Here is a 23,606-nt window from a genome sequence, read left to right as displayed (position 1 = left end):
AATAACATGTCAGATGATCAGCGTAGTGACGTGAAGGGGCCCAGAGGGGCAGAGGCCATCTTAGAACAGACAGAAAGGAAAACCTCATGTGTCGAAACAACATGGAGCGGTACCTACTATGGCTGGGGATTTCTGCCCTGGAAGGACATTGCTTTGGGGTTTTACATTAGCCTTTGTGCTAATATAAGGTGACCGCAGCGGGAGTGTCTTTCTCAGAGGCCCTTCTTGTCCGTTTGTGGCTGCAGTGAGGTGCAGCTCTGCGTCCCGTCTCCGCCGCAGCCCCGCAGGTACCCCGGGCAGCCCCGGCCGGGCAGTGCTGCGCCGCAGCCCGGGAGCGCTGTGCTGACGGAGGCCGAGGAAGCGGCACAGCTGAGAAATGTGGTCAGTGGCCGCTTTCTCGAGGGGTTACAGTGGTACTGAGGCACCCCACAGCTGACAGTGCTGTGAAGCACAGACACGATGGGTATAACCAAGAGCATTTCCTTCATCTAACAAAACCAAAAGCCTCAGCAGCCCAGCGTGTGGCCCCCCACTGCGTCAGGTCTCGGCAGCGAGGACACCTACCGCAGCTGCCCGCAGCGCTGGTGAGCAGCGCGCCCAAAGAAGGCCGCGGGGTTCGGCCATAGGGTTTTGTTGATGTCACCCTGGTTGTCTTTTACAGAGTAGCTGCTCTACAGGGATGGAAACTTGCACAGGTCCTTCAGGGAACGTTTCAGGAGATCCCTTCCCAAGGGACTGGTTGTAGTTGTCTTGGAAGTAAATGACGTATCTTAGGGGTTTCTTCTGGGATGGAGGATTACTCTGAACAAGTGTCTTTGCTTTTCTTTACCAATTAACTCCTTTACTTCCTACCAAGATACCCTGGTGTGATGTCGGCTAGAGATACGGCAAAATTCAGAGCAGGAGAGCTTTCAAACACAGACATGTTCTCTGAGCAGTCACACATGGCATAAATGGTAAAACATAGTAGTTCTGCTTGCAGTGAGCTTTCGAAACCTCTGGGAACTCTACAAATGTACTGAAAATGCCACATTTTGCCCTATATTTGAAGAAAAAAATACATGTAATTGCAATAACAGATACGAGCCGTTCTATGACTTTACAGCTCTTAAGAGGACACATGATGCGTATGCTTCAATAAACCAGTATGTTTTTATGGAATAGTGGGTATATCGGATGGTAATGTTTTTTAAATCCTTTTGGTCTTTTTTTTTTTTTTAATAGTCTAAAGATAATAAAATCTAACACGTTTGGTTTTTTTAAACTTACAGTGGTCTGGGTCTTGTCTTCCACGGTAATGCCCGTGTTTGATCTGAGGGCAGATGTGCAGGGACAAACCCGTCCCCAGCTCACCCAAACCTGCCAACACGCCGTCGCTTTTAGCTGCCCATGACCACTGCGGAAAAGGTTATTGCAAAACATGATGAAAGTGAGGAAGAAAGGGAAAGCACGGATGAAGTCCTCCTCTAATGAGCACTGTCGCAGAAGGAGCTACGTGGAGGGGGGCTTGTAGTGTCCTCATCTTTCAAGGAAAAGTAGGAGTTCTGATACCAATGTGGGTTTTTGACAAAGGTGGACACAAAAAGAACCCTCTTATGAGGAAAGGGAAACAACAACTGCTGCTTAATTTGGGTTTTAAAAATCTGAAGCAGTGAAACCTGCCTAAAAATTAAATCTAAATTCAAAATTTTGGTTTCTTGGAAGAGCGTTTCATGCCATTACGCTTAGCACTTGCAGTTGTACTGGTTAAAGTGCATTTTAGGAGTTTCTATTTCCAGCAATTAAAAGGATTGCTTTTCAAAAAATACATCTTGAGGCACTTAGGAGAAGGGGGGAGTTACCCAGTGACCCATTTTGGGTTTACATTTCATAATTAACTCTGTCAAAGAGCTAGTAATTAAGAGAGGAGGGTTATTTGTTCCACTAACTCATTACTCTGAGGAAACTCGCATCACCAAAAATAACGGGCGCTGGTTGAAATATGACGTGTGAGAATTCAGCGACGTGTGGATCTTCAGCTACGTACTCTCTCACTTTGGGTAAAAAAGACAGCGGTTAAGCAGACACCGGGCAGGTATGTGTTCCATGGAGCGAGGTGATTCTTGCCAGTCATTTAACACTTTCAGATTTTTCAAAACTGAAGGCAGAACTTAGAAAGATTGCACGGCCTCTCCTTCAGAGAGAGAGCGGAGTTATCACTTCGCTAAACCCTCTCCCTGCGCTCCACAAGTATTTCACTTCGATCGCAGAACAACCCGCGCGGTGGGCGCCCGTCGGGCTGCCGGTGCCTCGTTCCTCCTGCTGCAGCCCCGACTCTTACGCCAAACCCCGCGCGCTCATGAGTACACAGCGGGTCTGGCATCGCCACATCCACCCAGTCACCCCAGTCAGGACTGAATGGATTTATTTTCCTTTAATTTCAGCCTGTTGGGTTGCCCAAAGACAACCAACTTGTTTGCAGAGGCCATGGTGTGCCTGACTTAACCGAGAAACCAGTCGCCCTTGTGTTGAAACTGTGAGTTCTTTGTTAAAATCACATTATTCTAACTACAGAATTCCGCACAGAGACACGGCTGTTGCCCTCGTGTTTAAAGTCGAAGTTACCACGTTGCACTTTCAGAAAGGGAATTCAGATTTAAGAGAACAAATGGGATCGCTCACTCCTGTTTGGTTTATTCCCTTAATTCCACCCTGGGACCTGCTCGTGCGCCGGGTCATGCAGAAGCCAACGGAAGCGCTGCCGCCACCAGCTCAGCTCCCTTTAACAAACCATTGCGATTGTACAGGAATTGCTTTACATCTGAAGCTACACATCTGAAGATTTATTTACTGCATTTTGCTCTGCTAAAAAATAATTTTCTTGATCAATTGCTGCTGCCAACATCAAGCTTTGATTTCTTACGGGAGGCCAGCTGCTGCCTGGGCTGGGGCGGAATCGCCTGGTGCAGGAGGAGACTCCACACCTCGGGTGCTGCAAACGCTTCTGCAACAGCTTTTATCCGTGCAGCAGCGTTGGGTTTTGAAGGCCGTTTGTGCTTTTCATCTGCTGCATATTCTCAAGGTATATGTAAATAACAGTAATTATTGGCAAAGACAGGGTGTGTTGCAGCTACGGGTGTGTACCCGAATGCGTAGGTGTCATCTTCAAGGGTAAAATAACTTCTCCGAGCACGTGAAAACCTCCTGAACAAATGCCTGGTGGGCAGCGTTTGAAGACTGACCGAGCCCCCGCAAGGGACATGAGCGTCAGGGACCAAGTGCGGGAGAGAGACCTCGCAAGAAACCCGGCTCCTTCGCCGTCCTCCTGCAACAGCCCTTCCTCAGCCCCACCACTCCCTCGGCTGCCACTGGAACCAGCTCGCAGGAGCCTGGTGCCTGCTCGACGCCTCCAGCTGGCCGTCCACCAACCGCCTCTGAGACAGAGCAGCTAACTGGGGCTCCTGATGAGCCAACACACCCCCCCACAGGTCCTCAGCAGGACCTGAAACCCTCCCACGGGCAGATGGGGCAGATAACGCCCACCAGTGTGTTGTGCCTCTGCTGTTGGGGCCACTGGAGTTAGTGGTCGCCTTCCCCTGGGTCTCGTGTGCGTTGTTTGGCGAGTGGGTGCAAGCTCCTGGACCCCCGGGGGTCCTTCTCCCCCCGGCTGTGCCCAGTGTCCCCCGGCTGCTCCCGGGGAGGTGTGGGAGCCCACCAGCATGGTGTGGGGCGGCTGAGGGTGCTGGTGCTGCTGGAGACAGGCTGGGCTCCCCCGGGGGTGACCATCTCCCACGGGCGCCCCAGAGCTGGCACATCTTTCACGCCCACAGGGGACTGACAAGGAAATGAAGAGGCAAATCTGAAACGTTGCAGCACGGCGAGGGAGTTGTTTTCTTTGGTTTGTTTTTCTCTTCAAGAGAAAAAACGGGCTTTTTCTTGAGTCTGACTCATGCTTTGTGACCTCTGACATCCCCACGGCTCTGCTCTTTGCTTTGTTCTGCAGGTAAAAGTTCTTTTCTGTGTTGGGTAGTTCTCAAAAATACGCTTTTATCTCACCACAAAAATACACTTAGCAAAAGTTACTAAGATGCCTGGGTTAAAAAAATTGCTCTTAAGGTTTTTTGGATATTTTTTTTTTGCATTAATGTAATTATCAGATTTTATCACGCACACCCCAAACATTCTGACCTACAAAACTGAAATACAGTAACAGGTCCACGCAGCTCCAAAGGGTAAATACCGAAAGGTATTTAGATGTTAAAATATGAACTAGGCACCTGGTGAGACTGTTCAAGAGCAATTCAGCCGGCGAAGTGCTTCACTCCTAGTGAGAGCCCGAGGACTTGGCCTCTTAAGAGCTTTACGTACCTAAATACGTTTTCAGAGCACTGACCTACATACGTGACTGAGGTCGGCTTCCCGTGAAAGACAAAAGTCTCATGTTTGTGCAACAGCAAAACTTTAGGAGGAACAAAAAAGCTTCTGGAGAAAGTAAACAAGGGTTTAGAACAAAAAAACTCACCTGTGCATCCCATGGGATGGGCTTGCAAAGCCGATCTGCTTCAAGCAAAATGAGGAGTTGAAGTGGAGAAGCTGCGCTTACACAAAGGATTATCCCTGTGATAAAAGAAATGAAACAGATTAATAGAGCTTTAGAGGGATAAAAGAGCAAAGTAAGACCAAACCCTGGGGCGGAGGGGAGGCCAGGGCAGCTCCTGGTGTGTGCAGAAACAGGAGCTGCCTCTCGACGCGGCACATCGCGGCGATGCAGAGCGGGTCCCAGCGTGGACCCCGGTCCCGGGGGAGGCAGAGCCGCCCGCCGCCCCGCGAGGGGAGCGAACCCGGGGACAGCGCTCGAGGGAGGGAGGGAGGGAGGGAGCCCCTGAGGCAGCCCCTGAGGCAGCGGGGTGTGCAATGAGCAGAATGTGTTCCTGGGCGACAGGGAGCGGGGTTCAGCTCCTCTCTCTGCTCAGTTCAACACCGGCATTTCCTGAGGGCTCTCATCGGTCCCGTCGAGGGTTCTCAGTCCCCACCAGCTGGGAGTGCTCCGCTGGCAGCCCAGGTCCTGTCCTGCCCTGTCCCCAGCAGTCAGGGTCGTTCCTTTCTCCTTTTCTCCCTCTCACGTTTTGTCCTAACCCCCCGCTCGGAAGGCTTTCCTTTTCATTTAAAAAAAAAAAAAAAAACAACCACCAAACCCAAAAATATTTAGGGTTTTTTTATGCAATTAGTCAAAAGCTACTTAAAGAAAATGCCTTCAGCGCGGCCACCAATCCGCAAGCCTTGTGCTGACACGGGGCCATGACAGCCGCACTGTCTTTGCTCTGCTGCTTCGCTCACCTCTCCTTCCCGCCGCTTAACTAAGTGTCCCCAGCAGTCCTGACTGCCGGAATATGGAGAAAGAAGCTCCTCATCACCGAGTCAAGATGAGAGTTGGTGCCAGTGACGCGCTCGCAGACGTGCTCGGGCTGGGACAAGCGCTGCCACCAGGCGTCTCTCATCCTCCTGCCTGGAGACACCCCGCTGCCCCGGCTGCAAACCAACGGCAGTTCTCGCTCCCTCTGGAGCAGCGCTCAGCAAGCACCAGCCAGCAGCCACCGCGGGTGCTGCGCATCGGGCTGCCGGACACACCGCCTGCCCTGGAACGCCGCACGCCAACCGGCTCCCGCACCTCCCTACAGCTGTGAGCAGCTGTCGGCGTTTCCAGCTTCACGCAGATTACGGCAAATAGAAATTAAAGCCATTAAAAAGAACTTCCTTTTTTAAGGATAGTCCCCTTCCTCTTCTTTTTCCAACTTTCTAACAAGAGAGAGCTATAGTGAGAAGTGCCTCACGTGTGACAAAGAGATCCCTTTGAAGAACCCCGCGCACAAGGCACGACGAGAGGTTGTTTGTAGACAGGACACCCCATAAGGGAGCGGAGGGACGCGCTGTCCTGGGGGGCGGGTGAAGCTGTTGGGGGTGCGCGCCAAGGGGAAGGCTCTGCCTTCCAGCGCTGTCCCCACGAAAGCACCGCTGGTCGGCGGGCCGGGTCTCTCCGTGTCTTGTCCAGAAGACGGAACCAATGTGAAGGCACATCCCTGTGAAAAAGGCAGAAATTCAAATACGAGCCCGAGACTTTATGTTGAAGTTGCTCTTGGGTAAACGGGACCAAAGAGAAGAGCTCAAAACCGCTTCTGCAGCAGCGGAGGTTTGGTCAGAGGAAGAGCCGCGTTACGGCTCCGGCTGCCCCGGGGTGTCCGCGGCGGGAGCGGGACGGGGCTCTCCCATCAGGTGGGACTGGTTTCCCCGGGCACACTGGTGTCGTTTCCACCTTGCTCCTGGAGAACGTGACATGACCCTGCTCAGGAACCCTGCCACAGTTGATTCAGTTAGTCAATAAGGGTAATTTATAGTTACGCTAATTTAACTTTCGATGTGAATTAAGCTAAATTGAATTAAGATCACGTTAATTCTGAATAAGATTGTCTTTGTGGGGGCTTAATGCAGTTTCACTAATCCACTTTAGTTCGTGCGTGTTAATTTATCGGTATATCCTTGTACACTCAAGGGGGAAAAAAAATTAATCCAGAGCGCAGTTTGTTAGTAGCGGTTTCTGGGATTTTTGAGTGCAAGTGTTACATAACTTTCATTTACTATCGATGTTTTGTACCACAAACTGTCTCCTCTGCTGAGCAAGGGCAGGATTTTACAGCGCAGTAACACGAAGGCATGAACGGTTTGGCTGGAGCGGTGCTGCGGAGGTGAGAGGAGTGGGTGCAGTCATCGGCACAAACAGTCCAGGTCTGCTGTCCCTTAACAGCGCTGCTTTAAACGCCACAGAACTGGGTCCTCCTCGGGCACCACCGCGAGAAGCTGCCGTGGGCAAGCGCCCTGCGGCACCTCGTGGCAGCAGCCAAAGCCCACTGCGGCCGTCCGGCCCCGGTATCTGCCTCCGGTACCCCACTGCGCGCGGGCGCGCGGGGCTGTGAGGGACTGAAGAGAGCAGTTGGCAGATCGTGTGCTCCCGCGTGGACCTGCTGTGACCCGGAATGTGGTTTTGTTGTTGCCTTGGGTCTCCCCTCGAGCAGAAGGCGCGCTCAGCCCGTCAGCGCTGCCCCCCGTCCCCTCGCCACTGCGCTGGCTGGAGCGCTCCCCACCGTCAGAACGGCACCACGTCTGCTGAACGGCTCCCGCCGGGAAGGGGGACAGGAGGTGGTGCTCAGTGTGCGCCACTGCCCTCGGGAACGTTCCTCTCGCGCTCAGCGACGGAGAGAAGGGCATTCCGCATTCGACCGTCGGCTTTGCTGCCTGTTCCCAGCGACTCCTCCTGCCCGCCCCGCCAGAGAAGTGCAGGCGCGGGTGCCGTGACAGATGCTGCTACAACCCCAGCGGAGGCCAGAAATCAGCTTTAGCTCTCTCGGCAGCTGAGATATAAATTGCAGTTGCTGCAGGGCAGAAGTGCGGTGTTTAATCACGACAGACAGACGGAGGAGCTGTAATTGCAGCCGGTTCTCCCGGGCAGACACACACCGAGTCCCAGTTTCCTCCTTGACCGATCGCAGCCGTAACTGCTCGTGCCTCGAAGGGGCTGCAACGCGCGCTCACGGCGTTGGACGCTTCATCAAGCGCTGCCACTCCTGGATTTGAGGTCTCCCCTGCGTGCGCAGAGTATTACTGACGGCGATTCTTGCAAATCTCTCCCCAGTGGGATTTGGACGGGTAACCCAGTGGAGATCAGGCTTGAAAGCACAGATCCTGCTCTGGCTTAGGTCTGCGTCTCACTGTTTTTGTTCTCAGTTCCCTTCTTTCACTTTGACACCTCTTTTTCACGGTCTTCAAGGGGGTTTTTTGAAGTGGTTTTGCAGTTATCGGGCTGGTGTCTTATTTTGTTGTAAATTATCACGTACAGCTTCACTTGTCACTTATAAAAGTCTATAATTTCTGTAAACAGTTAGTTTCAATTTGCTTTTATTTTCCACTCAATTCTATTAAAAAGGCAAGAAAAAGCCATTTGAATCCTGGCACCAATTCTGGGGCGGGGCGGGGGGGGGCAAAGCAGAAAGAGTGACAGGAACAACAGAAACTGAGTGGAAAACCACAATATGATTTTTTTTATTATTATTTTTCTAAGCCCAGGGATGAAGAACGCCAGATCTGTGACAGAGAGGACCGGATGAGCTCTTGGAGTCACCCCTGATGGCACTATTCCCTGTTTCTGTATCCAGCCTTGTTTCAAAGGCGGCGCGGGACTGGTGTCAAACCCTACACCTTTTGACCACGGGAAGGCAGGCTCGCAGGAAGGATGCTTCTGTATGGCCAGCAGACACTAACCCTCCCTTCTTTTAGGAGACATCATGCCCCCTCTTTATCTCCCTAACCAATTCATCGCTTCCTGTGGGAACTTCCCGGCAGTTTGCCCACCTGCGTGGGAACGAAGTGCAGCGAAGGCTTCAAAACCCTCCGTAGACACAGCCAGTGCTCCCACACCCTCCCCAGCACGGTTCCTTTGACACCCCAGGAGTTTTTCTTCTTATTTTTTACCTCTTTTCCCTCCCCCACCCGTCATTCTGGGGTGACCACCGTCTCTTTCGTGTTAGTCCAGGCCCGAAGGGATCCGTGTGCTCCTCCCGGGCCCCGCACTGCACAGGGAGCTGGTGGTGCGGGAGCGGATCCCGTCCCTGGGGCACAGGGGACGAGGAACCAGCAGCACACGCGTCACTGCGGTCACCCACCTCAGCGGTGCCAAGCAGAGCATCCGTCTTTCTGCTGACCCGACCTCTCCCCACCTGCGTCCCCGGGGACATCTCCCTCGTCACAGCTCAATTCCTGGACTGCTGAGGAAGCTGCTTTAGGGCAAAGCAGATGCCAATCTGGTAAAACTGGGGGGTTTTTTTCTCCAAAAAAGAACTGGAGAGAAAGGCCATCACCCCTGGCGTGACGCAGGCATGAAGAAGGTGACTTCCCAGTGACACCAGGCCTGTGTCCTTCCCTCCTGCGGCTGACCAACAGGCAACACGGGCAACTGCCGACCCCGGCAGAGCCTGCCTGCCACGCAGATTACTTCCTCTGCTGGGAGGATAAGGATCTTTTAATAACCTCATGGTGAGATCACAATCATGAGATTTTTTTCAGGGCATCCCCTACAACCGCTCTAAGAACTCCTCTCGGTGAGGAATCCCAGCTGGGCACCACTCTTAATGTCAGGAATTTACTCACAATTTCACTTCTGCTATTTTGTTTGCTTGAGGAATGACTGTGTCAAAGCCCCCCGCAAGTAAATGTCCTGACTTCAAGGCACGACCTTCCCTTGCACGCCGCCCAGACGCCAGCTCGGGAGCTGGAGAGCCGAGGGGTGTTTGGGCAGGAGGCAAAACCGGAGGTGGGGAACCCCGAGTGTCCTGGTTCGACCTTGACGGGCAGAGCAGAACAGCCGAGGGGACGTCAGCGTCCCTCCTCGACGTAAGAGAGGGAACGTTACTGGGAAGTGGGCAGTTGAGTCAGGTTCACCTTTAACTCACCAATGCGTCTGTCTGGGCGACTCTGGTTTCCTACAGCGACGGGGAGAAACGCTTCCCGGTGGTTTCGGTCCTTCCCTGCGGCGCCCCGTGCCGTCTGGTCCTGCGGCAGAGCGCTGCGGAGAGAAGGACAGGTCAGCGCTTCGCACGGGATCTGGGGTACCTGGGTTTGAACTGTGCTGCTTTTACTCCTATGCGACACCTCCCTCAGCGCTCAGCCTGAAGGCGGACTGCAGCGACGTCAGTTTGCGCACCTGGAACTGCTCCTGCCGCGCGCTCAGCGCCGTGTGCGAGCCGATGCCATCGCGGCGCGTCCTGTGGTGCCGCGGGCAGAGCTGGCTGCAGCCGCAGCGACTCTCCACCTGCTGGGAAAGTGAGCGCCCAAAGGCTGTTTCCATCTCAATTCACCTAAAGCCAAATCAGTGGAAAATAAACGAAGGCTTTAAATTCAGGATGTAAAAACATCTCGTGTTGTGCTTTTCTCAGAATGAATTACACCTTGCTAAAGCGCGGTAGAGCCTTACGAGTTCTGCTTTCTAAGATCATCCAGCTGCGTGTGCTGGGCAGGGGCCATCCCCGGAGAGGCGCCGGCACCCTTCCCGCCCCGGGATGTCCGTGTGCCTTAGCTGAAGGAGAGACTGCAAAAAGTCCAATTTTACACACAAGACATAGATGGGAAACCCAGGAACTGAATTCCCATGAGATATTTCGTTGCTGAATGAGTTGTGATTTAACGTCAGATCACTTCAAGATTACACGTTTCAATTCAGTTCAGCAAATCTGATGTTTCAGTTCAAGTGGAACCAACCCGAACCGAACTGTTTCTTTCTGAGCTAACTTCCTGTGGAATCTATTAGGAACTACATTTTCTTTTGAGAAGTTGTATCGATGAACAACAGCCATCTAGCTCTTGTCCTGCGACCTGGGCAACAAACTGTAATCACTGATTTCCACTCTTCTTGCAGTGAAGGTGAGCAGAGTAACCTGGATTCTGACATAAGATTGAAAATACCTGGTGACTTGACCTTTTTTTTTAACAATTAATTTATCTTTAGGGTAAGAAATGTGTTCTAGTGAGCAAACAGCACAGTGTGGCTCTCTTGGGCACAGCTCAGGCCTGGCACTGTTGAGAAATGCAGTATGTTCACGCAGGATCACACTTTTGTAAAAGACAACTCACGGGGCACGTGGCTTGAAGGGAATGTGTCAAAGAGACAGAATCACTAAGGCATGAAATAGGCTGCAAATACACACAATCAAATTAAGCAAAGCTTTAATAAATGTTTTGAGAACTCCCTAGGTACAAAACATGACTGTACACGAAGATTCAGTGTCATAAAGACATAGTAAATTGTTTATTTTAAAATATTCCCATCCTTTTTTAAGGAAAACAATTTACCTGAATTGGCTCTGACAACACAGAACTTGGCACACAGCTCAAGCCCGGGAGTACGGGCAGAAAACAAAGCGCAAACCGCCTGCCTGTCGCCCTTCTCTTGTCCTCGGCTCCAGCCACCATGGGTCTGGGGACGGATTCGCTGCGACACTGCCCTACAGCCCCTTCCCCTCTCCCTGGGGGCGGGGGGAGCTCCGAGCAAATCTAGGCGATCGTCCCCACGGCTGCCGACCCACCGCTCCCACAGGCAGCGCCGCCACTGCCTTTGAAGGCTTTACACCCACCATTTCTGCGTATTCTGCCCGTACCTGAGAGGAGTCTTTCATCTCTACTCCTTCTTGGCGGAAGTGGTTAAAAGATAAAACTCTCAAAGGCAGCGTACCTGCTTGGATAATTGATGAACAAAAGGAAAACAGAGCAATAAATAGAGTTGCAGAGATGTGAACTGCACCTGCCTGCAGAGATAAATCAAAAGCGAGTGTGCTGAAAAGCCGGCAATCATTGAATCATAGAATCACGGAGTGGTTAGCGTTGGAAGGGATCTCAAAGATCATCTAAGCGTGCTTAGAGAGTGCTAAGGAAAGTGCAGGTCGCCTTTGGTGGAGCCAGATAGAAACGCTGATAGTCTTCAAGCCCCGGAGGGGGGTGAGGCTGTGGGGACCCAGCACACTGCACGTTACGCGCCCCGAACGGGATCGGGACATCGGTGCAGCGCTTACCGAGAGGGAAACCCCGAGGAGGGTTTGAAGCGACAGCCGGGCTGGCACGGTGTCTAAGGAGGGTCTGAAACCGCGGATGGGCATTTGCACGGGATCTGAGACCACCCACGGGATCCTCGACTGCAGGTGTACTTATTTGGGGCTTGAGAGAGCCAGGGAGGGAAACGTTTGGCTTCACGTTGAAGCAGTTGGTGTTAAAGGCAAGGCAGCGAGCGAGCAGTAGTTTTAGGATCAGACTGACAGACTCAAATTGTGCTGAACTCCTGTTTTGGCAGCGGTTATCCATTGCATTATCTCAAAATAAATAAAAACACCCCACTGTAATGCTGGGTTTTTTTAGAAACACAAAATCTTCAGATATTCCAGTGCTAAACTATGCTAGAGGGAAACAAATCCGCTCTCCCCGGCAGTGAAAAGTGTTTACTTTTCCCAAGAGCCACTGACTACCGAACATTCTCTGGTTGCAGTGGTTTAACGTTCAGGAAAAGCACCATCCACAGAATGCTTTCAGCTCAGAGTGGCTGAAGGCACTCGCAGGGAGCCGGACTCTGCCTCTGACGGTGACACGAGCAGCAGCGACTTATCTGCTCCTTGTAATACATATCCCATATAACGGGCAGATAATTCAGACACTGATCAGATTGCCCTGAAAAGGACAGTGATTCAGCAGAGCCAGTGCCTGTCTGGCACAGATGCCTTTTGTAATAGCTATTTAATCACACAATTATTTGTCTGATGCAGAGTAAAAATATTAACTGTAAACGAGCCTAAATGCAACATAGGTAGCATAGGTTTTCCTTTATTTCAATTTGCTGAAGCAGAACTGTGGGTTTCTAGGTGTCTCCCAGCCACATAAACATCACCCGAGTTGTGTTCTCTCTCTCCCCCAGGCCATGGGTCTTTCCCGCCGGTTTTGGAAGTTCCCCGCTCAGTGAAGCGGCTCCTCTGGGTCCGCTCTGGGCTTTTCGCCTCCTCCAGCCCCGAGCGGGTGACCTGCAGCGCAGCCCCAGGAGCACCCGAGGTGCCGGTGGGGGTTGTACCCTCTCTCTGGGACCTGTCCTGTGCGGCGTTTTCCCGTTGTCCCACCTGCAGTAACAGCAGTGACATATCGTAAGAAGTTGCAGAGGATGAGATGTCAAAGCGAACATTTTGAGTCACCTTGGAAGGAAAGGGAGTCCATGAGGAGCTGGTGATGTTTCTACCTGTTGGAGGAGTCTGTTCAGCCCGGGGGTCCACCTCGGACGGCCACAAAACAAAAGCCCCCGATTTGTATTGAAGCTGATCCCTGGGGGAACGGGATCGGATGAAGTGACTCCCCGTCCAGGCAGGGACCAGAGCTGACAGTGCTGCGGGTCCTCCCAGGGCCACGTCCTGAGGGCTGAAACTTCTGCAGTAATGTGACGGTGGGGAAAGTGTGGGACTGCAAAAGTGCAAAATCTTTTGAGGAAGATGGTGCACGCTGATATGCAGCAGATGGTAACACAAAAACACCCAAAAGCAGAAAGGAGGGGGGGGAAGTCCACTTACTCGCTTGAGCTGCCGCTAATCTAGAGAGGACACTGCGAGCACGTGGGCGCAGGGCGGAGGGATGCCGGCCCCTGGCAGTCTTGCCCGCTGAGATTTTTCATGCAGTAGTTGAACACCTTCCCCAGAAAGGGTCTGGCAGAGGAGATGGGCATCCTCCCCGTTCCCTGCAGCACGGGGTTCTGGTGGATGCTCCGGCAGATGAGGGAGCTGGGGAGCTCTGCTGGGGAGCGGGGAGATAACGAGAAAGGGGACTCTCTCCTCTTGTCCCTTCGCCATCACCAATTCCCCACGTGTCAGTGCAACAGCTGAACCCACTTCACTTTACCGAGTCTCCGTACAAAGCGCGTGTGCGCAGCCCTCAGCTGCCCGCGCTGAGGAAGCACCAAAGAGCCCGAGTGCCTGACGGCAGCGTGGCACAGCACCGCTCTCCCGTGCTGCCGAAAGCACGAGGAGGAGGAGGAGGAGGAGGAGGGTCTACTAAATGTCAGCGACACCGCGGCACGTCATGAGCTTCTTGCAGAGGGGCAGGAAGTATAAAAGAGAGAGTTTCCCAAAGAGGGTCTCTGGCAGGAGCTGGGGCACGTTGAGGCAGCGCTGGAACGTACGATGCTCTGTGACTTCGTCTCTGCTTGAAACACGACCATGGATGGCGGTGAGTACCTGCCCGGCAGCCTCTGGCTTTGCCTTCGGCTTTATTAATAATGCCCAAATTCATGCCCTATGGCACAGGGATGAAGCACTTTTAACAGAGCATCTCAACAACACAAAAGGCTTTCATATGGCTCATAATTTTTTTAAAAAAAAAACTTTTAAAAAACCTTTTTTTTAAAAGACGTTAAAAAACCTTAAATCAATTGCTTCAGAAACACACACACGAAATAGGCTTGGAGGGGATTTCAATGGACTATTCTGTCCTAAAGCAAATATGTTCTTGTCATGTAATTCATACCTTTTCTTCCATGTTCTTAAAAAAGAATAATGAGTGCAACAGTGCTGTCCCCTTGGCAATATTTTAATTCAGTGAATAAATCAAGGAATTAGGAGCAAACGTATCTGAGTTTATTGTTGGTTAAGTCTGTCCAGTCTTATGCAAATTGTTTCTATTATTAATGAATATCTTCACTGTGGCAACAAAACTTTGCTGTAAAAGTTGGGGGGTTGCGTTTGCTCAGAGCTGGAACAGCCCTGAGTGAGCGCACTCGAACGGGTCCGTGTCCCCATGGACCACCCCATCACACCGCTCGCAGAGAGGCGCGAGAAGCCTCTTTGGGACATGACATCCCGTTAGCCCAGGAGGCACAAGACAGTTTGTTTCTGTTTCTTGCTGAAAGTTTCAAACCTTCTTTTGCCATTTGCCACTGTTCTCTCACACCCGGCCCTCCGCAGACACGAGCTTCCAGGAGCTTGAGTAGGCGGGCAGCCGGAGGAGGGGAACGGCACCGCGGGTCGCAGATGCTGCAGATGAGATGCAGGCTCTTCTTTCCTCTGAGACAGCATGATTTATTCCTTTTTCACTTGTTTTTATTTTTTTATTGCTCCAATATTTGCCAATACTAATCCCAGCGTGACTGAGGGAGTGCAGGGACGAGGGACAATGCAGTAGCTCAGGTGGGTAAGTTAGTTTATAACCAGATTACCCAAACTGGGTTTACAGTACAACCAATACATCTCTCGGCCAGAGAGCACGGTCAGCGCGGTAACAAGGATGGCGAGAGGGATGGGACAGCAGCCACAGAGTTCATCCCAGTAAAGCCCTGTTCCAGGTGTAATGAATTAAGCTTCGTAACAGGATGAAATGGGAGGTGTCACCGCCTTGTCTCTGTGACACTTTCAAATCAGAGCTTTAAATTAACCGGGATGTGAGCGGGAGGCTTCCCCGGGCTGGGAGGTGCCGGTGTCCCGTGGGAAGTGCTGCGGACAGAGCTCGAGACAGTCTGAGAACACACTGAGATTTGAGCGCCCAATTCCCAACCGGTGCCCGAGACTGTAGCACAAGAATGGGGAGTACTGCCCTCTCCTTTTCTGAAGAAATTACGATGCAAAATCTTAAAGTGACTCATGCAAAATCACCCAGAGAGCTGCTCCGGTACAGCTGGGAAAACAACCACTTCTTTTTCTATCACTGTCCACTGGTTCAGCCCTCAAACTTGTCCTCATTTTCACCCCCAAATTAGCCCTCGCTTTCCAGGCAGGGGTTTCTCCTCTTGGAGGTGTGCGGTGGTTTCTGCACTCAGCAGAGGGGTGTTCCCCCTGCGGTGCCCGAATGTGGAGCCACGTACAGGGCTGCCAGTGCTGAACCTGCGCGGAGCGAGGACGGGGCAGCTCAGGGTCTCCCAGCCCCTGAAGTGACACTGGGACGAGCCGCTGGGGGTGCAGGACGCTCCAGCGGCGCGGGCTGGAGGTGTCGGGTCCACCAGGACCCGCCAGGCAGAAGCAGGAGACTTCTCAGGAACGCCTCCTCGCAGCTTCTGGCACTCCATGGCTCAGGAAACCCCTGAATTTTGGAATCCCTGCATCCAAGCCAACTCGCCGTAACCCAGCTCGACCAGTTCACCACACATCACTTATCTCATTTAAACTTTTGGCCTCCACAACATCATGTGGGTGCTCTGCAGGTTTCTTGTTTCAAGGGGTTCGGTATTTGGGGGCACAGCTGTTACCCTGACTTTAGAGAATCGGTAACCGTTAATTATGACAGGAAAAAGAAAGAATTAGTGAGAACCTGACAACAAGAGTATGACAATTTTCCTGCTTTGGGTCTCTGTGCTACTGTTGTATTTCAGAGGAATATTCCAAAAGAAACATTTCACAGCACTGGAAGATGCACAGCATTATTGCCTTTTTTTTTTTTTTTTAAGTAGTTACATAGGAAACGTGATTGGCTCACTTAAGAATGAATTTTTAAACTTGCTTATCTCTGCTTATCTTGTCTTTGATTCACAATTTCCTAAAAGTGGCGGAGGCAGATAATTACTAACTTTCTTCTGTAACAGATCTATGAACAAATGAAATACAAGTATGACTTTGTCTCACTGGATTTGTTCACTCCTGAAATGATGGTATCTTTCCTCTGCCAGTTGAGAGAAGTAGAGGGGAAGGGGGGGGAGAACAGGTACTGAGCTCCTAACTGCCAATAGTCATTATATCGTTTAAGTATGATTAATTTTTCTCAGAAATATCCGGTTCTTTCCCCAAAAGCCTACTATAGTGATGCTGAAGAGGCACCAGAAACCGGTACATGTTTAAAGACATAAACAGTACGTTACTCACTGCCTACACATGTGCTAAGGTGCTCGAGACTGAAACTTTTGCTTTGCAGTTCTGGCCAACAGAAAAATCTTCTTTCACCACAAGGGTTCAGCCAGAGCAGGTCCGTTCGGCTTTGCCAATACTCCCTAAAGCATTCCCGACTCCTGCTTTTCACTTCGGGCATCCCTCAGCGCCAGCAGAGGCGATCGGCTGCTGCTCCTCGTGGGCTCTGCTCACAGCCTGACCCGCTCGGGTGGGAGCTGACCTACTGCTTCGTTCCGCAGGGTTTTGTCCAGTTTTGACCATCCCACATCATTGTGTTCCTGCTCCTCTTTCCTCCTCTGGGTAGACTTTCTGCTGCCAAACATCTCTTGTTGTCAGAAGCTTTTCTGGCATACCCGGGGGGATTCACTGCTACTACAGCTTCTCTTATCTCACCCAAGACTGGTTGCTGGTGCGGAGGGAGATGCAGATAAACTGGATGGGATTCATCCACCCAAGCTTTCCCACTCACCCTTCTCCCATCGCATGGCATGACCTGCACCCCAGGTACCCGCCCCACGGCGGCTGAACCATGCCTTAAAAACACCCGTTTCTTTCCCTTTGCTATCGAGGGATCCTAACCAACTAACCAGCTGTTGAGGGCCAGAGTTCAGTGGGATCAATCCCACCCCTTGTGATTATGAGGAAGATTTTCAGAACCGACGTGCTGCCGCCCCCTCCGCCCCCGCCCTGCCATCGGCAGCAGAGAGCAGACCCCGTCCCTCTTCCATTCGCAGGGACCAATCCTCCTTTCCACCTTTTCCCAGCTGCGTGCTTTTGGGAGCTGCGGCCAAGCAGTGCATCACCAGCTGAGGGACACGGGGATTACTTGGGGCTTTATAACATGTCCTGACTCATTTGCTGTAACGGGTTTTTGTTTTCTTTTTATAAATGAGGTTTCTAGTTCAACTGTTTGTGGGGACTTTTGAGAGGGGGGTTTTTTCTTAATATTTTGAGGAACAAAACTTTAGGAAAATACCCACAGCAGAGAACTGCAAGAGAAAAAAAAAAAAAAAAAAAAAAAAAAAAAAAGAAGAAAAGTTAAGCTACCTAAAATTGCCTATTGAACTCCAGAGCATGTCTCATTTCCTCTCTGCAACTGCTCCCTCCCCCCCGCTGCCCTGGACCCCCCAGAGAATGTGGGGAGAAGCGAGTTTCGTCCAGTCCGCCTGAAACTGGTGACGCAGGGACTCGCTCAACAGACTGGTGTGGGAAGACCACGAGGCTGCACTGCCGCTCTGGTTATGCCTCTGCAAATGCGTAAGCTGAGGTGGGGGGACAGAAAGGGGGAGAAACAGTGCAAGCTTTTTTTATATTGAAAAATCATTTGACATTTAAGACACCTGAAACAGCAACCGAGAGGGGGAAAAAAAAAAAGTGTGAAATCTTCAAAGGAATGGTACTTTGCTGAACTGTTTCAGGATCGTTAAGTTGAGTCACTTTACCAGCCCTATTTCGTTAGACGCTTCACAGTGTGTTAAGACAAAGGAAAAAAAAAGAGAAAAAAAAAAGAAAAACAACTCACCAGGGCTGTGCACTCACGGCATGTCAGGTTAAATAGGAGCTGGGCTCGACCTGGGGCTTGAAGGGGGGATGCAGAAAAAGCAGGGGAAGATGGTACCGCGCTTGGGGACGAGTGTCCCGGGCTGGTGCGGCAGCCTGGCACTAGGCGGCACCGTGTCCTTGGCGAGAGACCGAAAACTGCAAAGCACACACTGCTGAGAGCAACACGGTGATGGAGTCGGATTCAGGGTGGTGCCTTTCCTCTGTGGGCTGAGTGGCTCTTCTCCCCTGCCCCTTTTTTATCCAGCTTCTAGGAACTTAACTGCCTTTGAGGCCTCAGCCCCTGCCCAAAGAGGCTGAGACGGGCCAGCAGAGGTGACTATTGGCCACCAGCAGGCACAGGCAGATGTAAGCACCAACTCCAGGAGTCCCCTGGAAACCAGGCTATGAAGAAGGTGGAACAGAAGACTTAAGACTCCAATGGCTGGGGTTTTTTGCAGAGATCGGGGACCCTATGCCCCAGGCAGGGAGGGCAATTACAGTCAGCTTGCTTAAATTCACCCGGCAGGTTTAAGTGGTTTGGGCTTTCAGTGTATTTCCTGTGTGTAACATGCAAAAGTTACATCAGCAGCTTGACAGGAGAGATAGCTACACCAGATGCTCATCAAACCTCTTCCTGCAGTCTGGGACTGGTCAGAGCGAAAGCCATCGGACACGCAGAAAATAGAGAGGAAGCACTTCACCAAGCCTCCCCCCTCACCCCTCAAGCCCCACCTCGGCACGCTCCACCCCTCACTGTACACCGCACTAACGATGAACTATGACACTTTTCGAATTCCCCCAGGAGGACACAGAGAAGGCGAGGGCTGTATGAGCATAACCAAGCACCCAGCTGCACCAGTGTCAAAGATGAAAGTAAGGGGGAAGGCGAAGCACAAACTTCTACGAAACACAGTGGGAAGCCCACACAGGCGCTGGGGATGAGGACTATGAGTTTTTTCACATGTGGCTGAGGATCTCTCACCCACACATCACCACTCACATATAAACAAGCATCTCCAGTCACAGATAGCAAAGTAACTATTTCTGTTATTAATGATGCTATCGCATGTGACTTAAACTGGGGAGACAGGCACAACGGTTGCAGTTACCTGAAGCAGTGGAAGGTCATCGTCCCGGTCCGGGGCAACACCCGAACAGGAGACTGGTGGAGCAGGGAAGGGTGCAGAAGCAGCTCTGCAAAGAAACAGAACAGAGCCGGGTACGCCTGAGTGCTGAGCACAAGAGGGGCAAAGGAATCAGCTACATTTATGAACAAAGAGGCCATGAGGAGAAAGCCACACTCCCTAGAAGAAACAGGCAGGTGGAAGGCAACGGCACCTCCTGGCTCGGTGACCCTGGAGCAGTCAGCAGGGCAGCGAGGGGCTGCAGCGCTGGGAACTAGCCAGTGCCTGGAGAGACACGCTGGGATGAGCAGCATGATGCTCAGAACAGCCAACACCAACTCTCCCTCAAGTGCGGACAAATCTTCTGCTCACACCAGAGCAGACAGAGGCGAGGGCTTTCTCACAGTTGCCAGATCACCTTCTAGCTTGAGCAACTTTCAGTTGCAACTGCCTGAGGTAGATGCCAACATGTGCTTTAAATAGAGCGAAGAGAAAGCTTTCACTGACCTCTATGCCTCTGCTAACCACAGCAGGAAGAGCTGTTTGTCTGAGATTGCTCTCACCATTATCACATCTGGCTCTGAATTTAATTTTTCCTCCCAGCTGTCACCATCCTGTATCTCCACATCCAAAGGCAGCAGAAGCCAACTCTGACATTTACAGACACGCAGTAAATTTCAGGCAGCTTCACTCCTGTATACCCTGCAGGGAGCAGAGCTTTCCTGTTCTGCAGTCCAGTCACCGCACTGTCAGGGAACAGCTGGCCCAAATTTATTGCCCTCACAGCTGTATGGTTTTACATGGGTTGAGTACGCTACACCCTCACAGCTCAGAGGGCAGCACAGGAGATGGGATGCCGACTGTAGGAAAAAAAAAAAAAAGTGTAAAATAGAAGTGGTTACACTGTGCACCAGCTAACTGTCCTCAGCCATCAGCCTTTACAGGTGAAACTGGAGGAGCCCGACTCCTGAGACTTCCTCTGTGCTCTGACAGTAACTTGTTACGTTATGTTAGCATCTTCGTTGGGTTTTAGTTTACCCAACTGTGAGAAGCTTTGCAGGGCTGAGAATGCCACCGTCAAGTACGGTACCACCGCTTTTTCAAAGTGAGCCTCACGTGGAATCCCCCTCCTAACTGCCAACACTAACACACTGTCTCCTTCTTCTACAGGCAAGCAGTTACAGGTCGCCCTTGTTTTCAGCCTTCCTCTAATTTTTCAGGTAAGATGTTAAAAACAACATTGTTGAAATCCAGCTGCATTTGTGTTGTGGGTAAAGAGAGACCTCTGACCAGCAAAAAGCAGCCGCCCACCGCCTGCAGAGATGTGTGGGGACACGGCTGCTGGCAGGGGGGGCGGTGGGAAGCCGGGGAAAAACAAACAAAAGGAACAAAAACAGAGGGGGAACAGAAACAATAACATACACTGCGATTTTAAGATGCCCTGGGCTGTGAGAGCCAAGTCCCTTTCTAGCGCCAAAATGAGCATTTTGAGGAAAGACGAGAGCACCCTCCGCTGAGCGCTCGTGAAGAGCCAGCTCCTCGCTCTGCCGAAATAACCTGGTCACAGTGCTGGGCTTTAACTGAGGTCGGTGTTGAAGAGCTGAGGGGCCCAAGGAGGAACAGTTCAGCATCCTCCTCCGCCTGTTCCTGCCCAGAGGGAGTCTGCAGTGGGAAGGAGACCCCAAAGCACCGGGCTGTGCCGTGACCTGCCCGTGCTCCCACAACCACCGGAGCAGCCTCCGCCTCGCCATGGCCCCAGCTCCGGCTCTCCGACAGGCTCAGCAGCGCAGGGAGAGTTTTGCAGCCTGCTTCTTCTCCCTTTCACTTCTGGCGGTGTGCCTCCCGAGAGCAGGCAGGATGTGGTGAAAGCCAAGGCTGCCCGAGATGGAGAGTGCGCAGAGATACGCAGTGATAACAGGCAGAGGTATCCAGGGGAAACCTTTCATCTCCGTGCAATGGAGAGAAGGTGCTGGAGACTAATAAGTCACAAAAAAAGCAGGGCACAGATACCACAAGCTCGCTCTGCCCTGTAGGTTATGACAGCGTAGGAAGATGAAATGAGAATAATCAGAACTTAAATCAGGGGCAGGGGCCTGAATGAGACACCGGCAACGTGTCTGCGCCAGCACGGTAGCAGTTTCCTGCTTCACTCACCGTGTTTCATCCCCATCTCATTGACGCTTCTATTAACTTAGCAGAGAAACGGCCCAGGGAGCTCCGGCTTTGTCTCCCCTTCTCCCTCGCTGGGGCACGGGGCAGCAGCAGGACCGGGACACCCGGGAGGACCCTGCCGCTCGCCGTGCCAGGCTGCTGCTGGTTACAGACACAACCGCTGCAGCCCTCCGGCACTGTCGACAGCAAGAAGGGGACGTGAGCAACAGGAACATCTCAGATGGGAGAAGGGAGGGAATACTAAAGTTAGAAAATGCCTAACAAGTAGAGTCAGTCAGGAGGAAATGCTGTCCCTGCCAAGAGGAGAACTCCGAAGGATGTGTTGTTTTCCGTATCTTATCCGACAGCTGACTATGTACGTGCAGCTGTATGTGGGTCCTGAAACACCCTGGAAAGCAGCCACACGTTTGAGAGTTTGCAGGTGATACTTTGGCTGAGCACGACACATTTCTTGTGGAATTCCCACACTAAGCCCCCCAAAAAACCCCAAACCCCCGCATACTTATGGGAAACGTTTTCAGCCACAAGAACTCCCCAACTCTGTTCATGATGTTGGCATGAGCCAACGCTTGGGAATTCCCTGGGACTTCTCTGCGGGTGGGTACTCCTGCCTGGCCAGCACCGGGCTCCCCTCCCGACTCGGCCACAGAGGGGCACGGTGCCCGTCCCAATACACTCTTCTCTTCCCTGTTCTAGTTCTGCACTGGGAACAACGTCACCGATGACTATGACAACACCACCGTCGACTACACCATGTTCGAGACCCTGTGCGAGAAGGAGGAAGTCCGTAACTTCCGCGCTGCCTTCCTCCCAGCCATGTACTCCCTCATCTGCTTCACGGGGCTGCTGGGGAACGGGCTGGTGATGCTCACCTACATCTACTTCAAGAGGCTCAAGACCATGACAGACATCTATTTGCTGAACCTGGCTCTGGCAGACATCCTCTTCCTGCCGACCCCTTCCTGCTGACCCTCCCCTTCTGGGCTACAAGTGCCGCCATGCACTGGCTTTTTGGGGAGTTTGCCTGCAAAGCCGTCTATTGCATCTGCAAAATGAGTTTCTTCAGCGGGATGCTGCTCCTCTTGTCCATCAGCATCGACAGGTACTTTGCCATCGTGCAGGCTGCTTCGGCCCACCGCTTCCGTCCCCGGATGATATTCATTAGCAAGGTCACATGCATCCTCATTTGGCTCCTGGCCTTCATCCTCTCGATACCTGAGCTGGTTCACAGTGGTGTAAATAACTCAGACAACCATCCCCGTTGTTCCATCATTGCTAATGACTTGCAGACCTTCAACACTGGCATCAAAGTGTCCCAAATGATTTTTGGCTTCTTATTTCCCCTACTGGTCATGTCTGTCTGCTACCTCATCATCATCAAGACATTACTCCAGGCCCGCAATTTTGAGAAGAATAAAGCCATCAAGGTCATCATCGCTGTGGTAATTGTCTTCGTTGTCTTCCAGCTGCCCTACAACAGCGTCATGCTGGCCAAGACCATCTCAGCCTTCAACCACACCAGCTCATGTGAGGAGAGCAAGCAGCTTGACGTGGCAGATGACGTGACCTACACTCTGGCCTGCTTCCGATGCTGCCTCAATCCTTTCCTCTACGCCTTCATCGGCGTCAAATTCCGCAATGACCTGTTCAAGCTTCTGAAGGAGCTGGGCTGCCTCAGCCAGGAGCGCCTCTGGCAGCTCTCCACCTGCCGGGAGAGCAAGAGGTTTTCCTTCGCCATGGAGACAGAGACAACCACCACCTTCTCCCCATGAGCCGAGCTCCAGGCAGACTGTGACCGAGCTGGAGTAAATTCATACACTTTCTCTATTCTGAATTACTGGTAGAGCGAGACCTGCCACTACTGTAGGAACGGGAGCTGTAAGAGGAAAACCCAGGAGCCTCCCCGCATCGCGGGCAACGGGCACTGCTAGCCAACACTCCTGTGGCTGGAGAGACCTCAATAAAGCTGTGACTAAAGCAAAGCAAGGGAGAGGGAGACCGGGGAGTCAGGAATTTATCATGTCATTTCACCTTTATTTTAGTCTTTCCTAGCCAAAATGAAAAGTGCTCAAAATAGAACATTTTCCCTAAAAGCAACAAATATACCAAGAGAAACAGACATTTGTGAAACAGAATTGCTTTAGAGCTGAACTTCCAAGAGCATCATCCTTGCTTTGAATGTTGCTTTTAACAAGACTACCTATTGCTCTTCCGTACCTCTAGAAATGATGCCCATTGGGCTGATTCAGTCTTTGAGACCAAAGAGCACCAGCAGTGTCAGGCTCTAAGCTTAATCCAATATGCAATATAAGCTGTGAAGTATCCTGGTGCACAACTCTCTGCTCTGCCTTCCCCCATG

At 51.8% G+C, this 23,606-nt stretch overlaps 1 protein-coding gene across 1 annotated transcript; it reads left to right on the top strand.

Moving 5' to 3' along the window:
• The first annotated feature begins 13,726 nt into the window (after positions 1–13,726).
• On the top strand, positions 13,727–23,019 carry CCR7 (chemokine (C-C motif) receptor 7). The gene is given in 4 exon segments (XM_009889101.1): positions 13,727–13,767; positions 20,246–20,295; positions 21,944–22,204; positions 22,207–23,019. Coding segments are annotated over 4 exon segments (1,134 nt in total). The 5' UTR covers positions 13,727–13,757.
• The last annotated feature ends 587 nt before the right edge of the window (positions 23,020–23,606 follow it).

This window comes from Charadrius vociferus, unplaced genomic scaffold (genome assembly GCF_000708025.1).
Source record: "Charadrius vociferus isolate BGI_N301 unplaced genomic scaffold, ASM70802v2 scaffold1677, whole genome shotgun sequence".
NCBI classification, from domain to species: Eukaryota; Metazoa; Chordata; class Aves; order Charadriiformes; family Charadriidae; genus Charadrius; species Charadrius vociferus.
The sequence above is the reverse complement of the archived record's forward strand: the minus strand, read 5'-3'. Positions and strand labels throughout refer to the sequence as shown.